This window comes from Aquarana catesbeiana, linkage group LG10 (assembly GCF_042186555.1).
Source record: "Aquarana catesbeiana isolate 2022-GZ linkage group LG10, ASM4218655v1, whole genome shotgun sequence".
NCBI classification, from domain to species: domain Eukaryota; kingdom Metazoa; phylum Chordata; class Amphibia; order Anura; family Ranidae; genus Aquarana; species Aquarana catesbeiana.
Genome location: NC_133333.1, coordinates 145656910 through 145677622, shown reverse-complemented (window position 1 = coordinate 145677622; position 20713 = coordinate 145656910). Strand labels below are relative to the sequence as shown.

The 20713-nt window shown below is 43.5% G+C and overlaps 1 protein-coding gene across 2 annotated transcripts in view; it reads left to right on the top strand.

Annotated features, from left to right (window-relative positions):
• Nucleotides 1–1911: 1911 nt before the first annotated feature.
• Nucleotides 1912–20713, top strand: part of TMEM143 (transmembrane protein 143) — a 111722-nt gene continuing 92920 nt past the window's right edge. For both annotated transcript variants that reach the window (XM_073602753.1, XM_073602752.1), the window contains exons 1-2: nucleotides 1912–2026; nucleotides 10591–10811. In XM_073602753.1, coding sequence (XP_073458854.1) covers nucleotides 10611–10811 — 201 coding nt within the window. In that variant the 5' untranslated portion in view covers nucleotides 1912–2026; nucleotides 10591–10610. The remainder of the gene's footprint in view (nucleotides 2027–10590; nucleotides 10812–20713) is intronic.

Genomic DNA, 20713 nt, shown 5'->3' with positions numbered 1-20713 from the left:
GATTAGTGCAGCCCCCCTTTATTAGTGCAGACCCCCCCCCTATTAGTACAGACCCCCCTCTATTAGTGCAGACCCCCCCAATTGGTGCAGCAGCACCCCTCAGTGCAGCCCCCCCTCTATTAGTGCAGACCCCCCTCAGTGCAGCCCTCCTCTATTAGTGCAGACCCCCCTCAGTGCAGCCCCCCCTCGATTAGTGCAGCCCCCCCCTCTATTAGTGCAGACCCCCCCTCAGTGCAGCCCCCCCTCGATTAGTGCAGCCCCCCCGCTCAGTGCAGGAGTGGCCGGCCGGTGTTCTGCCGAGAAAGTTCCCCTCGGCAAGTAAGGACCCCCTGTACTGCGCAGGCGCAGTGCTTGCGCAGTACGGGGCTGGGGAACTTTTCGGCTAGACACGGCGACGGCGGCGCCATGTCTTCTGCTTCAGTGGAGAGGGGAGGGGCCATGCAGCTAAAGAAGCTGCTTAATTGGCTGCACGGATCGAACCCCCTTCTTCTCTCCACTGACTTACTCAACACTAGGGGGAAGATCGAGCGGCGGCGCCGGCCGTCATTTTGCTGGAGCCAGCTGCTCCAAAAAGAAAAAAAACATTCCCGATTTTCCTTTGGGAAAATCCCGATTCGGGACAGCCTCCAATCGGGACGAGGATCCCAAAATCGGGACTGTCCCGGGAAAATCGTGACTGTTGGCAACTATGCAAACTGAGCGTAAAGTTCCACTTTAACGACTTGCCGACCAGCCGCTGTCATTATACGGCAGGTCGGCACAATCCCGCGAGCCGCCATAGCTATACGTCAGCGGGATAGCAGGCATGCGCCCGCTGCACTCGGGGGTGCTAATGCTCATGACCGGCGGTCGCGATGACCGCCAGCCACGAACGATTGTGGGCACGAGAGGCAGAACAGGGACGTGTGTGTGTGTGTAAACACACAAATCCCCGTTCTGTTCTGAGAGGAGATGCAGATCATGAGGTCCTAATAGCTAGGAACCATGATCTGTCATCTCCTATAGTCAGTCCCCTCCCCCTACAGTTAGAACACACAGTCAGGGAACACAGTTAACCCCTTGATCGCCCCCTAGTGTTAACCCCTTCTCTGCCAGTGACATTTATACAGTAATCAGTGCATTTTTATAGCACTCATCGCTGTATAAAAGTGTCCGCCATAATGTCGCAGTCACAATAAAAATCGCAGATCACCACCATTACTAACAAAAAATAATAATAAAAATGCCATAAATCTATCCCCTATTTTGTAGACGCTATAACTTTTGTGCAAACCAATCAATATACCCTTATTGCGATTTTTATTACCAAAAATATGTAGAATCCATATTAGCCTAAACTGAGAATTTTTTTTTTTTTTAAACAAATTGGGGATATTTATTATAGCAAAAAGTACAAAATATTGTGTTTTTTTTTTTTAAATTATCGCTTTTTTTTGTTTATAGCGCAAAAAATAAAAACTGCAGAGATGATCAAATACCACCAAAAGAAAGCTCTATTTGTGGGAAAAAAAGGACATCAACTTTGTTTGGGTACAACATCGCACAACCATGCAATTGTCAGTTAAAGCAACGCAGTGACATATCGCAGAAAATGCTGTGGTCATTAAGCAGCCAAATCTTCCGGGGCTGAAGTGGTTAAGGACACGTGAATGAAAAGGGTTAATTGCAGAGTCAGAAGGAATTTAGGGCTGTGTTCAGTCAGGGGATAAATGTGTTCAGTCACAGACTTCATAATAAAGTTGAAAGGCGAAACCCTTGAGCTTCCCCGCACAACACATAGATTTTTATTTGAACGTTCATTCTGTTTAAAAAACTTTAATGGTTTGAGACAAATGTTCAGCACATCCATTACAGCCCACCATGGTAGGACGTCAGGCACACGCTCACACATCTTATCGTACGTAATGTTCTATGCTATTCTGACGTCTGACATTAGACGTAAGCACGCAGCAGTGTCCAGACGCAGGGTCGGAGGTCGCGTACTGCGCATGCTCGGGATCTCAATGTCAGCTTTGTGCTTCCAGAGGTTAGCGTTTGTAATGTTGTGTCGGTGTGAGGAGGGGGGATTGTTACTATGGCAGCAAAATGTTTGATGTGACGTATAGACAGAGACCAGGCTGTGTAATCACTAGTTACGTGAATTGTCTTCATTTTCCTGTGTGTAGGGACGTGCCTGAGATTCCTAGCAGGGGGAGAGTCCAGACAGCCCAGGCTTGTTTCTTGTCTATGGGGATTGGAAGTCATAGGTGTACTAGGCAGGAGGTGTGCTGGTACTTGTAGTCCTTTATAGTGGACCTTCACTTCTCCAAGGACTTCCTCTCCCCTCTTACACAATCACAGAGAGGTTGTATATTTTAGGAAATGTAAATGATCTGTTTTTCTTACAGTGCAGCTGCCCACTTCCTGATTCCTCACCTGAGGCAGGATGACACAGAGATCGGCACTCGTTGCCCCCGGGGGTGTCCATGTTACACTCCCCCGGGCAGATTTATTATCAACGAAAAAGAAACGAACATGAGAGGGGTGGCAAGGGCTGCTGCACATGTGAATAAGCCAATAGGATTTATGTGGCTTCACACCACAACGCTGGTGTCATGTGCTACATGTACGCATTTTAACACAATGCAATTCTATTTAGAGAATAAAGCTTTTTATTGCTTTGTCCTTTACGGGGACTCATAGCCATGTGATGCGCATAAAAACGCATGACAACACATGTTAAAAATTTGCATCAACACACATAAAATGCACGCCAATAGAAGGCAATGCACATATATTTTTTTTTTAGCATTTTAATGCTTTTTTTCTGCATGTTATTTATGAACAGGCTCTGAAGGATTGCATGAGTTCAGACCTGCATCATGTCTGTGTATGCATGGGATATCACATCAAGTGTGAAAATCGGAAAGCAAAAGAGACCGGAGTAGCAAAAGGGCGGCAGAGGGGTGACAGCGCAAGGAGAACTTTGGCTGCAAGGAAGACAACGCTGGACTCCATGGACTATATATATATATATATATATATATATATATATATATATTTTAAACTATACAGGAACAGTTAGTTATTAGACCACATGCTGGATACAGCCACTGTTTTATCAAAACAGTCAATTTGTCAAAATCTCCAATTGTGTCACTTCCGGTGACTCTCCAGTAGTGATGGGCTTGGGCCTGTTCGAAATCCCACGTGCTGACGCTTCACACGGCTAATCGCAGGCAGTGAGACTTTTCCCGGTTCGCGGCTGCACAGATCTGTAAATGTCTCTCTCCCTGTGATTAGCCGTGTGCAGTGTCGGCTTCCTGGCGGGATCGGGCACGTGGGATTTCGAACACATCTCTACTCTCCAGCAGCAGTAATTGGAGATTTCAACGACTTGGCAGTTTTTTACTGAACACCGGCAACATATACACTATGGTACACAATATAATGAGTGGACATGAGTTAGTCCACCCACTACTAACCAACAACATGGCCGCCTCCAAGGCAGCAACAATTTTTTTACTCCTTACCCGGTGTTCTGTTAAAACAGCTAACTTGTCGTGTACCGTAGTGTATACGCTGCCGGTGTTCTGTGAAAACAGCCAACTTGTCAAACTCTTCATTTACTGCTGCTGGAGAGTCACTGGAAGTGACGTAACTGGAGATTTTGCCGAGTTGGCTCTTTTGACAGAACACCACCAATACTAGTAAATAGCTGTATGTGGCCGCTCTTGGGAAAACCAATTGTTTTAGAATAAACGTTTACACGCTGCACTGCCGCTTACAACTATTCACTTGTATGGGTGGCTGAGCATTGCTTTCACCCCATGCAGGACTACTACCTAGCAGTATTGTTGATCCATTAGCTTCAGGAAATTTTAGTCACTCACTGACACTGAATATAGAATAAGCTTAAAACTCCACTTGTGAATAAAGTGAAACTCCACTCTTTTTTTAAAATCTTGTGAGCAGAACAGATTGAAGAAGAGACACAGTATGACTATGGGGTTTATTTACGAAAGGTGCACTTGTAAGCGCAGTCGCTGTAGATCGCTGTAGATCTGAGGGGAAGCTCTGCTGATTTTATCATCCAATCGTGTGCAAGCAAAAATGCTGTTTTTTATTTTCCTTGCATGTCCCCCTCAGATCTACAGCGACTGCACTTCCAAGTGCACTTGCAGTGCAAGATTTGCCTTTAAATATCCCCCTATGGCTCTTCGCTCTCTGTACACTAAGCTGCACAGCTCATTGTACATTGTCGGCACACCCCAGTGTGAATGAGCCTCCTGTGTTCATGTGCTGGAGTTGCATCTTCTTGGCCCAGCCAATCAAGGTGGCAGAGAAGGCCAAAGCTGGGGAGAGGATATTGGTGCTGGCAAGGAAACTCATGGACATCTCCACACTGGAGGAGAGGTGCAGTTTGGAGGGTTTAGTTCTAATTTTAATCTCTCTGATTTAAAGCGGAATTAAACATGATTTAGCGGTTTGCCAAAACATTTACATTCAAGACATGTCAGCAATGATAACTGTCGCAGGTGCTTGTGCTCATACCTGATCACATGTGCAACACTATGGCAGCTACGAATCAAACAGGCTAAGGTGGCAGCTGCCCTTGGCTATAAACGATAGGGGGTTTTTAGTTCCCCTCAAATTCCAAATAAAGTATTTTAAACGGTTACAGAAATAGTTAGTCTTTTCCTTTTTGGGATAAAAGTTTTTCATAAATAAAAGGTGACCATTGTAAGAACCTCTGTCAGTGTTTAGTGGTTTGTCTCAACCCTGTAACTGCCACTTTTGCTGAACAGATTGGTCTGATAACGTGGAATTAACCCACCAATTTAACAGTTTCAAAAAACAGTTACATTTCCAGCATGCCAGGAATCTTAACTGTCACATTTCCTTGGTGGTCAACCAAACTGTCAAACCATCAACAATTGGTGTCATAACTGATCACATGTGCAGCACCTTGGCAGTTGCAGATCAAACAGAGGCCAAGATGTCAGCAACCCAGGCTGATAAGAATAGAATGGCTCACTTCCATTTAAAGGAAGTAACAGGCTTAAAGTGGAAGTAAAGCCATCAGTTTCCAAAAGCAGTTACATTCCCGGCATGCCGGGAATGCTAACCGTCACATTGATTGTGCTCTAAACCAAACTGTCAAACCATCCAATGGCTGGTGTCATAACTGATTACATGTGCAGCATAATGGCAGTTGAAGATTAAACAGAGGCCAAGATGGCAGCTTCTTTGACTGAAAATGATAGGAGGGTTTACTTCCATATTAAAGCGGAGCTCCACCCAAAAGGTGGTTTGCTTGTTTCCTACCACCCCCCCCCCCCCCCTCCGCTGCCACATTTGGCACCTTTCCGGGGGAGGGAGAAGCAGATGTCTAACAAAACCAGGTACCTGCTCCCACTTTCTGGTAACATCGCCGCAAACGTTGTGCAGCGATCTACATAATTTCCGGGCCCTCCTTCTCCTCCCCCCGTTGCCTTCTGGGAGACACACAAGTCCGAGAAGACAGTGGGGGGACCACTCAGAAAGCGCATTGCGACTTGCGCATGTGCAGTGGGAAACAGGCTGTTTCTCTTAATGAAGATGCCAGAGCCGCTGTACTGATCGGCTCGGGGTGCCGACATTGCGGGCTCCCTGCACAGGTAAGTGTCCTTATTTTAAAAGTCAGCAGCTACAGTATTTGTGACTTTTAATCCCCCCCCCCAGGCTGGAACTCCTCTTTAAGCTGGGTACACTGACCAAAAATCGTCAGGAACTGGACAACTTTTGGCCCATGTGTACAGCTCCTCATTTAACAGAAGCCGTTCTCACGATCGGCTTCTGTTAAATTTGCATGCTGGAAAACCAGCATCCAATCAGCACTCGCAGCCAATGGCCAAGAGCACTAATCACTGTGTTCTGGCGGGGAGGCAGTCACCCCATCAGAACACAGTAGCTCACCGGGGAGATTACTGCACTATCAAATGTGTTAGCACAGTGATCTGTACATTTCTTTTTTTTTTTTTTTTTTGTGGGGTTGAATGAAAAAAAAACTTCCTGTGTGCACTGGGCATTAGGCTCTATTCACACTAATGCGTTTTTTTATGCATTTTGCAGAAATGCATGGGAATTTTTTAACATGGGTTCCTATGGAACATGTTCACATCAATGCATTTTTGTGTCTCTGCGTTTTTGGAAAGGGTCGAGGACTTTTTTTTAATGCAAAATGCAGCATTTTGCATGTAATAGAATTCAATGGACCCACATCCAAAACGCAAGTACCGCGTTTTTGCTGCGTTTTTGCCACGTTTTGCGTTTTTTTTCTTTTTGTTTTTTTTTTTTTTTACACTGTATACAGTATAAAAAAACTGTAAAAAAAAAAAACGCGGCAAAAACACATGTTCAAAAACGCGGCAAGCACCGCAAAAAGCACTGCAGAAATGCTCAAAAGCAACATGCATGTATGTGAATCGAGCCTTACTGGCTGTATCACCAGGTGAAAATAAAGGAAAAAAATGCTTTAAGTCTAAGTTCACCTTTTCCATAAAATGGCCTGTGCATTCAAGGGATTCCAGTAGAGTAGATGTTAAAAAATTGTTCAGCTTTGTAAAATGTTCATTATTTTATTGTCATAACAATAGTCCATTGCCCTTGTTAAAAGCTGCTGCAGGTTTGGATGGGTTCTGTAATGCTAAAGATCAGGTATAACATTGACATATAAATAAACCATGCTCCTTACAGGCCTTCATTATCCATTTACAAGCGGAAAATAGTCTGGTCTCAGATTCAGAGGCGGCTTTACACTGCCCTGGATGGACACCAATGGGGTATTTTCACTTCAAGATTTATAATTAGGGCCTGTGGGGGGGACATGGTTTGTTTATATGTCAATGCAAAAAGATTTTAGTAATAAATATTCCTATTGCTTGTTTACATTGGTGGGATGTGTAAAAACTTTACCTGCTTTATTATAAAGAGTCTAACACTTCCCACACATGCTTTCTCTACATCTCTACTGTGCTATTGAGACAATGCCAGACTGATCAGACTGCCCGTTAATGACATATATATACAGTCAGGTCCATAAATATTGGGACATCGACTCAATTCTAATCTTTTTGGCTCTATACACCACGACAATGGATTTGAAATGAAACGAACAAGATGTGCTTTACCTGCAGACTTTCAGCTTTAATTTGAGGGTATTTACATCCAAATCAGGTGAACGGTGTAGGAATTACAACAGTTTATATATGTGCCTCCCACTTTTTAAGGGACCAAAAGTAATGGGAAGGATAAACAATCATCCATCAAACTTTTACTTTTTAATACTTGGTTGCAAATCCTTTGCAGTCAATTACAGCCTGAAGTCTGGAACTCATAGACATCACCAGACGTTGGGTTTCATCCCTGGTCATGCTCTGCCAGGCCTCTACTGCAACTGTCTTCAGTTCCTGCTTGTTCTTGGGGCATTTTCCCTTCAGTTTTGTCTTCAGCAAGTGAAATGCATGCTCAATCGGATTCAGGTCAGGTGATTGACTTGCCCATTGCATAACATTCCACTTCTTTCCCTTAAAAAGCTCTTTGGTTGCTTTCGCAGTATGCTTCGGGTCATTGTCCATCTGCACTGTGAAGCGCCGTCCAATGAGTTCTGAAGCATTTTGCTGAATATGAGCAGATAATATTGCCTGAAACACTACAGAATTCATCCTGCTGCCTTTGTCAGCAGTTACATCATCAATAAATACAAGAGAACCAGTTCCATTGGCACCCTCTGTATTCACTCTGGTGAAGTCTTCTCTTGATTGTTGACTTTGACACACACACACCTACCTCCTGGAGAGTGTTCTTGATCTGGCCAACTGTTGTGAAGGGTGTTTTCTTCACCAGGGAAAGAATTCCTCGGTCATCCACCACAGTTGTTTTCCATGGTCTTCTGGGTCTTTTGCTGTTGCTAAGCTCACCGGTGCGTTCTTTCTTTTTAAGGATGTTCCAAACAGTTGATTTGGCCACACCTAATGTTTTTGCTATCTCTCTGATGGGTTTGTTTTGTTTTTTCAGCTTAATGATGGCTTGCTTCACTGATAGTGACAGCTCTTTGGATCTCATATTGAGAGTTGACAGCAACAGATTCTAAATGCAAATAGCACACTTGAAATGAACTCTGGACCTTTTATCTGCTCCTTGGTATATGGTATAATGAGGGAATAACACACACCTGGCCATGGAAGAGCTGAGCAGCCAATTGTCCCATTACTTTTGGTCCCTTAAAAAGTGGGAGACACATATCCAAACTGTTGTAATTCCTACACCGTTCACCTGATTTGGATGTAAATACCCTCAAATTAAAGCTGAAAGTCTGCAGTTAAAGCACATCTTATTTGTTTCATTTCAAATCCATTATGGTGGTGTATAGAGCCAAAAAGATTAGAATTGTGTTGATGTCCCAATATTTTTGGACCTGACTGTGTATGTATGTGTGTATATATATATATAGATATAGATATAGATATAGATATAGATATATATATATATATATATATATATATATATATATATATATATCTATAGATATCTATCTATAGATATCTATAGATATATATATATCTATAGCAGGACTGCAATATTGCGACAGACAATCTGACACTAACTGTCACTTTTGACACTTTGTGGGGACCACTTACACTTATACAGTGATCAGTGCTAAAAATATGCTCTGTCATTGTACTAATGACTCTGGCTGGGAAGGGGTTAAACATCTAGGCTAGGTTGATCAAAGGGATAAATGTTTGCCTAACCAGTGTTTTTGTGTTTTCTATGTGGTTTACTAAGGGATGTGCTGGATTTTATACCCTGCTTCGCAGGGAAACAAAATCCAACTTATCCCCATTGACAGGACAAAGTTCTGCCTTGTTTACATAGGCAGAGCTCTGTTCTGTCTTTCTCCTCGCCAGTCAGCGGGTTCCAGCGATCATCCATTGGCCGGCATCCACTGATCAGATTGTGCTGTGACTAATCTCGGCCCGTCATACTAGGTATGTAATCCGACACAGGGGAGCCACTTGGCGTTATGCGGTCAGCTAGTGAGGTTAGGAGACCCATTACTCCCCAGTTAACGGTGTATCTCACATCCCATGAAATTCTCATGACAGCAAAAATAAATAAAAGAAAACTTTGTATCCCAACTTTGGTGGCTCCAGAATACAATTTTTAAAAAATAGCAAATGAAGAAAAAATAATATGGCGTGTACAATTGCAATACAAGTCATATTGTATTTGAATGTTATTAAAAATTACCTTTCCTTTTCAATCTGCAGCTCTGTAATTTTCTGAGAATGCAATGCAATATGGCTACCTGGAGTTGTTCTGCACACAGAGTGTGTACTGACCACTCTCCAGAAACATACATCACATTTCCTGCTTGTGTGATTGGCTCACCAATTTTCTCAGAAGTCTGCCTAACATACAAGTCAGATTTCAGGCATCCCCTGCAACAATAATGTAATTTTTGGTGAGATATTTCCAATAGGAATATGTGTAAAGGGATGCAGGCCCAGCAGATTTCTTCATTAGTGCCCATAGGCTGCCACAGCTGACTGATAATTTTGAAACCCCTCCCATTAGACCCTCTCAGCACATACAGGGATTTCTTCAGAATAACAAAAGGTAGGAATCTGCAACAAAGGTTGTTATAATCCTTGCAATGTACATAGATCACCCAGAGGGGAATGTTTTTTTCTCAACAAAAGTGGAGTTACGCTTTAAGGGAAATACCAGGTTTGTATGCACTAGCTAGTAGAGCTGCACAGTTAATCGTCAAGCATCGTTATCGTGATTAATCGTCAAGAATCGTTATCGCGATCTTGACTAAAGTGTTTCACAATTCTTTCTATGCAAAGAATTCTCTCTGCTCTTTTGAAGCCACAGCCCTCAAAAGAAAGGAAGAGAAAAACCCGGGCAGTCTGCCAAGAAACAAAACATTCTTTATCAGTTGAACTTAAGTATAAACATTGTAACAATTTGTCAATGGAATAGACTTTGTGTGTAAGTGAAAAAAGTTTAACCACTTAAACACTAAACCTTTTTCTGACATTTGTTGGTTTCAAGTTAAAATATTTTTTTTTTGCTAGAAAATTACTTAGATCCCCAAACATATATATTTTTTTAGTAGACACACTAGAGAATAAAATGGTGGTTGTTGCAATATTTTATGTCGCACTGTATTTCCGCAGCGGTCTTTCAAATGCAATTTTTTTGAAAAAAAATTAACCAGTAAAGTTAGCCCATTTTTTTTTTTTCTGTATAATGTGAAAGATTTTACGTCGCGAGAATCGTGATCTTTTTATTCTAAGCAAAAAAATTGTGATTCTCATTTTGGCCAGAATCGTGCAGCTCTACTAGCTAGTGGCAATAACAACTCTGGCCTATCATTTACATATACTGTTTTTATTGGTGCTATACAAAGTTTACTGTTTAAAACACAAGAACCTTCCATATCTCTTACTGGCACTATTTTTGCATTATAGATTTTCCTTCGCTTACACGCTCTTGGATTTGATCCATTCTTCCGTGTATAATTTGTTCATTAGTGTTGGTGTTTTCTTTCTTCCCTAGGGACATTGCTGGCCTTCAACATGTTGCACACAACCTTGGGGGCTCTCCGCACAGGGATTGGTATAGGCCATTCATTAACCCGCAATATGGGCTCACTTGCCGCTAAAATGGCCGAATATAGAAAAATGTGGAAACCCAGTAAGCCCAAGGATTGGAATGTACAATATCAGGAAAGATATATTCCTTTTTCTAGGTGTGAACTAGTGGAATATTTGGCTCAGGTGAGTGGGAAGTTAGTTATTTGTAATCCTATACAGTTTGACTGATATGGCTTTCATTCTCTGAACGTGTCAGTTATTGTCATTTTTAAAAGTGAGTCTAAGGCAAACAAATAAATACGTAATAGTGCTTGTGTCAATGGCATCAGATGAGGTGGCATCTAAAATCGTTTGGAATTCATTGATGGGTGCATTTAACCTGCAGTTGAGCTCTTTATGACCTGCTTCAAGCAGGGTTTTCATTCCCATCTTTGTATAGGGGAATACAAAACCCATCTGATGTAAACGAAAGCCTGTTGACACAGTCCCATTCATATAGAGAAACTGTTTTATAAACCATGAGATTTATCATTTTCATCAGTCAGTCTTGTGATTCAGACACTCCAGGCAGGACAGCACAGCCAAGCATGGACCTCCATTATCTTGGCACAGTTTACTTAAGAACACCCTCCCAGGCTTCTGATTGGACAGCAAAGGAGCTGTACACTAACAGGTCATCATTCTGCATTTTCTTGATGCTGCAGCTGGCGGGTTTAAATGTTATTGAAGGTTAATAAACAGAGATGGGCTCATGCGTGTTCGGGATCGTAGTCCCAAACAACCTGCCCAATCCCGCCAGGAAGCCAAAACTGCATACCGCTAATCACAGGCAGTGAGATATTTCCCGATCTGTGCAGCTGCGGACAGGGAAATGTCTCACTGCCTGTGATTAGCAATGTGCAGTTTTGGCTTCCTGGCGGGATCGGCCATGTGGGTTGGGACTACGATCCCGAACACGCCTGAGTCAATCTCTAGTAGTGAAGTGATTTCTTTGGACTTAATACTTACACATTGACACAATCATTTTTCTGTATGTTGGAGAGAGTGAAGAGCTTACTTTGGATGTGGTAAAGCAGTATTAAACCCAAAAGCAAACATTTTATTATATTGCAGCTTACCAATTCTTAGATGTGATGCTTGCATTAGATTTATTTTTTAAGCTTTTTTCTCGAATCGTCTTCCAGGGCAGCATCTGAGAGATAGGCTCCTCCTCCCTGAAACAGGAAACACATTAGTCCACCATTATAAATTTCACAGTCTTACCTGCGTGCCTCAGTTGTTTGTGTTTCCTCCGTACCCACAGGAGCTGCAAAAGAAACGTTTGTTATTTTACTTCAGTCTCTGTGCTAGTTGCAGGAGACTCCCTGCCAGCATCCCATCCAGCCCAGCGGGCCTTGGGAGGGCGAGCAGGGGCAGCATATTTGAGCAGTATTGCTCTGCCTGAGATTTCACCCCTACAGAGGGGTCTGCAATCATCCCCCCAAGCTGCAATAATGCACTGACATTTCCCCCATGCCGCTGCTCAAGGGACCTGCTGCAGTTTTTTCACCAGGGAACTCCATGTGCAAACTCTGGCAACATACTCCAAGACATGAAGACCGTACAGTGGTGTGGGTGCATGGATGCCTTACCACCTGATTACAGACGCTGCCGCGCCGGACCGGTAGGTGCCTCACGGCTTATATTTTGTTCCTCTCCTACCCCCGTGATGTCCGCACCCGCCGCCCACTTGATTGACGTTTTTTTGCCGCGATCGGCGTCCTCTATACACCGCGAAACAAGCCTCTCCTCATGGAGGCTTGGTGGGGTGTACCAAGATGGCGCCAGAGACACTTCCGGGTTAGCGGCCATTTTCCTAGAGCCTGCTTCCAGGGATACAGAATGGGCTATGGTTACATCATATCCCGGGGCGGGAATTTAAAAAAAAAAAAAAAAAAAAAAAGATTTTTAATAATAGCAAATATATCAATATACATGCATACTGCAGCAGAGTCCCCCTCCCTATTGGGCCCAGAAGGGAGGATACCAATTGCAGCAACATGTGCAGGTATATCCACCAACCTGCACGGGGTCAGCTGGGGGCGGGGCCGGAGCTTAAGCAGGAAGCAGTTAAAAAGGCCCCTCTAAGCAGAGGATCCTGGTGGCTGACCATGTCTGACGCTTCTCCACCCTGCCCTGCAGATCCTGCAAGCCAGGATAGCTCCAAGGTAAGCCAGAATACTCAAGAGTCACCTCTGTCTTAACCTTACTGTAAAACTGCCTACTTACAGGCAGCCTTTATCCGCCTACCTCATGGGGACCTTTTTTGTGCTTGATTTCAGGCAAAGACCTCTGAGGAAAGGGAAGTGGAAAGCAACAAAACATGTGCTTTGTGCAGCCACCGGTTTTCCCCAGAATGGAAAAAAAAAACAAAAAAAAAAACCCCTATATCAAAAATGTATAGACAAAATGGTGGCCAAAGAATTGCAAGGGTATCTGAAAGATCTGCTCAGCTCTTTCAACAAAGAAATACAGAGCACCATGGTGCCTCTACGCTCAGCTATTAAAAAGTTAGAAGCGCCATCAAGCGTCAGTCAGACCAATACCCCGTCTACCACCAGATATGCGTTCCTTCAGGTAACAGGGAACAGACAGAACAAGAGGATTCGGATGAATCCGAATCGGAGAATGAACTTTGCTCAGATTCCGATGAGGAAGATGCGGTTTCAGAGGGCAACATTATTTCTATCAGAATAGGTATTAAAGAACATAAATCCGCAGAACTTACAATACATGACAAGATGTATAAAGAGCTACAACCCAGAAAGCCTAGTACATTCCCTGTACACCAAACTCATAAAGATATCTTTAAAAAAAGAGTGCGAAGACCCAGAGAAGAAACTCTCTTCATACCAGCCACAGTCAAACGCAGACCCGTTTGCAGAGACGGACACCAAAACCTGGGCTAAATGCCCCAAAGTGGATGGTTCTCTGGCAAAAGTCACAAATAAATCTGACTTGGCCTTTGACGACGCCGGTACCTTAAGTGACCCCATGGAAATCCGGCAATAGCTTCCACCTGCACAGCCCGGACTTTATCAATCTGGCTAAAACAGCTTCAAGAACTTCTGGAGAGTGACACACCTAGGGAGGGCAGCACAGTGGTGTAGTGGGTAGCACTCTCACCTAGCAGTAAAAAGGGTCGCTGGTTCATATCCCAACCACGACACTACCTGCCTGGAGTTTGCATGTTCTCCCTGTGCCTGCGTGGGTTTCCTCCAGGTACTCCGGTTTCCTCCCACACTCCAAAGACATGACATCCTTCCACGGGAGACATTTATGGCGACAATAGACCTATAGGATGCCTACCTACATGTCCCCATAAAGGAGGGTCATCCAAAAATTCCTGAGGTTCGCAGTACAAGGGCCAGCAACTACGCCGCACCCTCAATACACAGCTCTCCATTTCGGCATCTCCTCTGCACCAAAAATCTTCACAAAGATAATGGCAGAAGTGTTAAAAGGTCTAAGACAACTAGGTATTGGCATAATACCATATTTAGACGATTTACTGTTCTTTGCTGACTCAGCAGAGGCCCTAGAAAGCAACCTGTGCACAAGTATGGCCTATCTGCAAAACCGGGGATGGATAATAAATGCAGAAAAATCACAGATGACCCCAAGCCAGTGAGTTGTATATTTGGGCTATATACACTGGACTCCAGACTAACGAAAACCTTCCTAATGGAAGAAAAGAACGAAAAAATCACACAGGCAGTAACCTTCCTAATAAGGACCAACGCCATAACATTCAGACAAGGTATGACTGTACTAGGACTGATGACGTCTTCTATTCCAGCTATCACATGGGCACAGATTCACATGAGACCTCTACAGAACTACATTCTGTCCCAGTGGGATGGCAGCCACTCATCCCTAGACAGGTCCTTTCCTGTTCCAACCACAGTCAAACTAACACTACAATGGTGGCTCAACCTACTTCGATACATCGAAGGACGCAAATGGGCCCAATCCAAGCCAATCGGGGGGGCACACTTGGAGGGCCTCTGCTCACAGGGAAAATTGACCTCCAAATGGTCCCAAGCCTCCTCAAGCATGAGAGAGCTAAAAGCCGTGGGGGAAGCATTAAAAGCGTTCAAACCAGCAATACAGGGGAGAAACGTAAAGTTACAATCGGACAATGTCACGACTGTGGTATACCTAAACAGGCAAGGTGGGACAAGTCCCGAAGCCTGATGAAGCTGACGGAGAAAATCCTACTATGGGCAGAATCAAACAAAGTCAATATCAGGTATCTATCTGAAAGGAACAGACAATACGCTGGCAAACTTCCTGAGCCGGAAGACCATAAAACAGACGGAGTGGTCTCTGAACCAAGCGACCTTCGCACAAGTCACTCAAAAGTGGGGAGTACCCGAGGTAGATCTATACGCCTCCAAAGCGATTGCAAAATCACCAACATTCTTCTCTCTGGACCCCATAGATGGCAACAGCAGTGTAGACGCCTTCTACCAGAGCTGGGTATGGCAACTATGCTATGCATTCCCTCCAACTGCCATAATACCAAGGGTGATTCAAAAAATAAAGGCAGAGAGAGATCAATGGTGATACTAATAGCACCGCACTGGCCACAAAGGGCATGGTTCAGCCACTTGAAAAACCTCAGCATCCAGCCTCAGCTGACACTGACGGACCAGCCAGATCTCCTATCGCAGGGCCCAGTCAACCACCCGAACCACAGAAGCCTGAAGCTTCCGGCCTGGGTACTGAAGGGGTGAGACTTCAGAACAAAGGATTGTCAGACAATGGGATCGATACCATCCTAAAAAGCAGGAAGCCCGGAACTAGGCCGATCTACGAGGAAGTGAGGAAAAAAAGTTTGTCTCCTGGAACAGAAACAAACCATATTCCAAAAGAGGAATAATCCTAACAATCCTGGATTTTCTACAAGATGGAGCAGACAAAAATTTTTCCCCAAGTACGCTGAAGGTACATGTTGCAGCACTCTCTCCTCGTTCATAGACACAAGACTAGCAGAGGACCCGCTGATAAAGCGATTCCTGATGTCACTCAAAAGAGCTAGACCAGCCAAAATGAATAGAACTCCAACTTGGGACATGCCCACAGTACTTAGAGGATTTCTTTTCCCTCCATTTGTACCGATGGAAGATAGCTCAGACAAAAACCTCACCTTAAAGACTGTACTTTTTGTGGCCCTAGTATCAGCCAGAAGAGTGAGCGAAATCCAAGCACTGTCTATAATTGAACCATACTGCCTAATACATTTAGACAAAATAATTCTCTCTCCAAACCCGGCCTTTCTGCCCAAGGTCCCCTCAACATTCCATAGAACCCAAAATATCATCATACTTTTGCTTCCAAAAACTATGGCTAGCGAAAAGAGACACACTCACAACAAACGCGATGTAGGAAACATACTTCGAAAGAACGAAGGATTGGCGAAGAACGATCTCCCTTTTTTGTCCTTTTATGCAGGAGTCAACAAAGGGAAACAGGCTTCCAAGAATACCATCAGCAGATGGATAAGAATGGCCATACAGACGACCTATGAGGCACAAAGCCTCACTCCGCCAAGCGGGATCAGAGCACACACAACCAGAGCCTGGGCTACCTCGGTCGCAGAGAAAGCAGGGGCAACTCCGAAGCAGATCTGCAGGGCAGCGACATGGTCGAGCTTCAGTACCTTCGCAAGGCACTACCGCATAGACCAGCTGTCTGACCAAGACCAGGCACTTGGTCGCAAGGTGCTCCAGCTTCTATCCCCACCCTAGTAAGTATTGCTTGATACATCCTCTCAGATGCTGCCCTGGAAGACGATTCGAGAAAATAGAGTTAGGTACCTGGTAACTCTTTTTCTAAGAAGTCTTCCAGGGCAGCACTAGTTCCCACCCTTGAAAAGACAAATACCAGGAACAACGGGGGAGCTTTTAAGATTTACTGAGATTTCCTTCTGTGCTTTAATACAACTGAGGCACGCAGGTAAGACTGTGAAATTTATAATGGTGGACTAATGTGTTTCCTGTTTCAGGGAGGAGGAGCCTATCTCTCAGATGCTGCCCTGGAAGACTTCCTAGAAAAAGAGTTACCAGGTACCTAACTCTATTTTCTTCTATTTGGTGAGCCAGCCAGCAAGTCTGTTGCTTTTCAAAAGCAGAAGCTCCCCAGCAGAATGTATAAGTTTACATGGACGAGACAAATCATTTAACATTGACAGGGGACTTAAAATGATCTTATTCAATGTAATTCAGTAATAATTCTCTATTGATATACATTTTTTAGGTCAGTTATCTGAATTATTGAAGCCAGAGAATCAGCATGGCATCTCAGCATTGCAGACTTTAGTTTCTTAGCTGTTTACACTCCTTTGGTGTGACTGCACCTGAATAGGCAACAGCCAATTTACTGAAATCTGATCTACATACCCTTTCTTGTTCTGTTACTCCAAATGTATTAAAGCCATTGGAATATAACCGCCTGGAAACTTGCGTTTTCAGAAGAGAGAGCTCAGCAATGGCAGCCTACTTTTTCTCAGTACATTATGATTTATTTGGATTTATTCTATAAAGCTGAAATCCAGGCAGATATAAAAGACACAAATTAGTGCAGTTCTGTAACAATGAATGCAGCATTAAATGTGTTTTGTAAATCCAAGCAAAATATGTATCTGACTTCGACTTTAGTGCCTGTGCCTCTGAGCTCAGATTAGCTGAGAGAGAATCAGCACAAGTAAGACAAGCCGGTGTGTTGCAGTGCAAGAAGCATACTAACAGAAAGAGAGAGCAGAGTGATAGAATAATGAGCTCATCTGTCTGCTGCTTCTCCTTTCACTGTCCAGTCACAGCTTGAGTGTAGAAGGTGTGGTGCAATGGTGCTTGATCTCAAAATGTAATGATTAGATCTTAACGAGATCTACAATTGCCTGGCACTGTTCATCTCAAACAAATTTTTAATGACCCCAGGGTAACTGATTATATAAGCAATTCAAGTCTTTCAACATAGTACCAGTGAAATAACACACATAATTCAAAATAATAAAAGCGCGTTTACTTAGATTGTAAAGTCTTGTGTTTTTTTTTTTGGTTAAAAATAACAAACGTGTTATACTTACCTGCTTTGTGCAGTGGTTTTGCACAGAGTGGCCCAGATCCTCCTTTTCTTGGGTCCCTTTTCAGCTCTCTTGGCCCCTCCCTCCTGTTGAGTGCCCCCACAGCAAGCAGCTTGCTATGGGGTCATCTGAGCGGAGCTGCAGCTCCCTGTGTCCACTCAGACACGAAGCTGTGGCCTGGCCCTGCCCCCTCTCTCTCCCAATTGGCTCACTGAATTTGATTGAGAGCAGCGGGAGCTAATGGCGCCACGCTGCTATCCCAGCCAATCAGGAGGGGCGTTCCGGGCAGCCAAATCTCTCGTGCAGCATCGCTAGATAGAGATGGGACTCAGGTAAGTATTAGGAGGGCTGAGGGGGGCTGCTGCACACAGAAGGCTTTTTATCTTAATGCATAGAATGAATTAAGGTAAAAAAAACCTTCTGACTTTACAACCACTTTAACTGAATATAGGCAGCAGAAAATAGCTATCTTTGGCCTTGTCCCTTCCACAGTAGAGAGGCTAATCCTGCAGACAATTTTTTTTCAGGCTTCTGATTTTTGATGGCCATGATGGCTGTTCTCTGGCCAGGGTATAATTTGGTTAAATGCTCAAAAACTTCTTCTTTGAAAAATAGCTCAAGCTCCGTCAGATTAAAAGGAGAGCGTCTGTGAACAGCAATTTTCAAGTCATGTCACAGATTCTCAATTGGATTTAGGTCTGGACTTTGACTGGGCCATTCTACCACATGAATATGCTTTGATCTAAACCATTCCATTGTAACTCTGGCTGTATGTTTAGGGTTGTTGTCCTGCTGGAAGGTGAACCTCCGCCCCAGTCCCTTTTGCAGACTCTTAACAGGTTTTTTTCAAATATTGCCCTATTTGACTCCATCCATCTTCCCATCAACTCTGACCAGCTTCCCTGTCCCTGCTGAAGAAAAGCATCCCCACAACATGATGCTGCCACCACCATGTTTCACGGTGGGGATGGTGTGTTCAGGGTGATGTGCAGTGTTAGTTTTTCTGCCACACATAGCTTTTTCTTTTTAGGCAAAAAAGTTCAATTTTGGTTTCTTCTGACCAGAGCACTTTCTTCCACATGTTTGCTGTGTCCCCCACATGGCTTCTCGCAAGCTGCAAATGAGACTTCTTATGGCTTTCTTTCAATAAAGGCTTTCTTCTTGCCACTCTTTATATAAAGGCCAGATTTGTGGCGTGCACGACTAATAGTTGTCCTGTGGACAGATTCTCCCACCTGAGCTTAGAATCTCTGAAACTCCCCCAGAGTTACCATGGGCCTCTTGGCTGCTTCTCTGATTAATGCTCTCCTTGCCCGGCCTGTCAGTTTAGGTGGGCGGCTGTGTCTTGGTAGGTTTGTAGTTGTGCCATACTCTTGCAATTTTCGGATGATGGTTTGAACAGTGCTCCGTGAGATGTTCAAAGCTTGGGATATTTTTTTTATAACCTAACCCTGTATTAAACTTCTCAACAACTTTGTCCCTGACCTGTCTGGTGTGTTCCTTGGCCTTCATGATGCTGTTTGTTCAATAAGGTTCTCTAACAAACCTCTGAGGGCTTCACAGAACAGCTGTATTTATACTGAGATTAAATTACACACAGGTGGACTCTATTTACTAATTAGTTAGGGGTATCAGAGTAAAGGGGGCTGAATACAAATGCATGACACACTTTTCAGATCTCTATTTGAAAACCATTTATCATTTTCCTTCCACTTCACAATTCTGTGCCACTTTGTGTTGGTCTATCACATAAAATCCCAATAAAATAGATTTACGTTTTTGGTTGTAACATGACAAAAGGTGGAAAATTTCAAGGGGTATGAATATGTTTTCAAAGCACTGTATCACTGAACAGATTGTTTAGAGTAGCTCTTACTAATTGTGTTGCTCTGTAGCAAGTAAGACAAGTAGGAATTATAATATTTGCTTAGTGCTATCAAAGATAACGTAAAATGAAGATTATATCAATCTAGTAGGGGCACAGTAAGTGAAAGTGAACCTGCAGCAGAGAAAGATCGTGTCTCCTCCCCTGCTAGGCAGGATTTCACTTTGTGGCTGTGCTGTGTAAGTTTCGGGACTGCATGGGCAGAAATTTAAATGTCTTTGACAGGTAAAACAGTTCTGTGTTTAGTTGTTTGCCTGAAGTTCAGCTTTAAATGGGAAGTAGATCAGAACTTCCTTTGTTCAAAATCATCCTTTTGATATAGAAATCCACTGTATGCTTTTTCTACTCACAAGCAAATTGTATTCCTAGTTATATAGAACACAGATACTCGGGTCTGGCAAGAAATCCATTAATGAACAGTGACCTTTCTATTTTTCCGAGTAGCCAGTTGCTTATTGCAATTTCTCTCCGGAAAAACCCTCCTAGATGAAACTATAAACTATGGCCAGGAGCACTTGTCATATTTCGCTGATTTACCTTTTGATCAGCCAGGCTTGGTGAGAACCATTACTGCTAAACTCATTAATTAATAGGAATCTCCTGCCTTAGAGCCATTCTTCCCCAACATGCAGGTTAAAGGCCAGATAGAGTTGGTTGTGTGGAATCCCTCAGGTCCATTTATTTATCTATATTAATTTCCAGAGATAGCCGTGTGTCCATCCACATCATTGTTAATGAGAACACTCATGATGGATTGTTTACAAAATTCTTCATTTTAGATCTGTTCACAGCTGTGTCATTGTATCCATCCGGTGTCTTTAGTCAGTTCATTGCAAATTAATAGGCGGTCATCGCTAAAATTTTATATGTAATTAAAGTTTTATTATATTGGTTTCAAGTCCCCTCTCCGCTGTTCTAAAAGTTGGCTAGTAGAGAAAGATGCAGGTTGCTACTGCTAGTGGCTTATTCACAATTACAATGTGATTACTTGTTCTTTTCTTCAGCTGACAGTGAAATTGATGCTTCTTGCACAGTACTTATGGAGAAATCTAGGTGCCTCTTAAAGGAGAAATG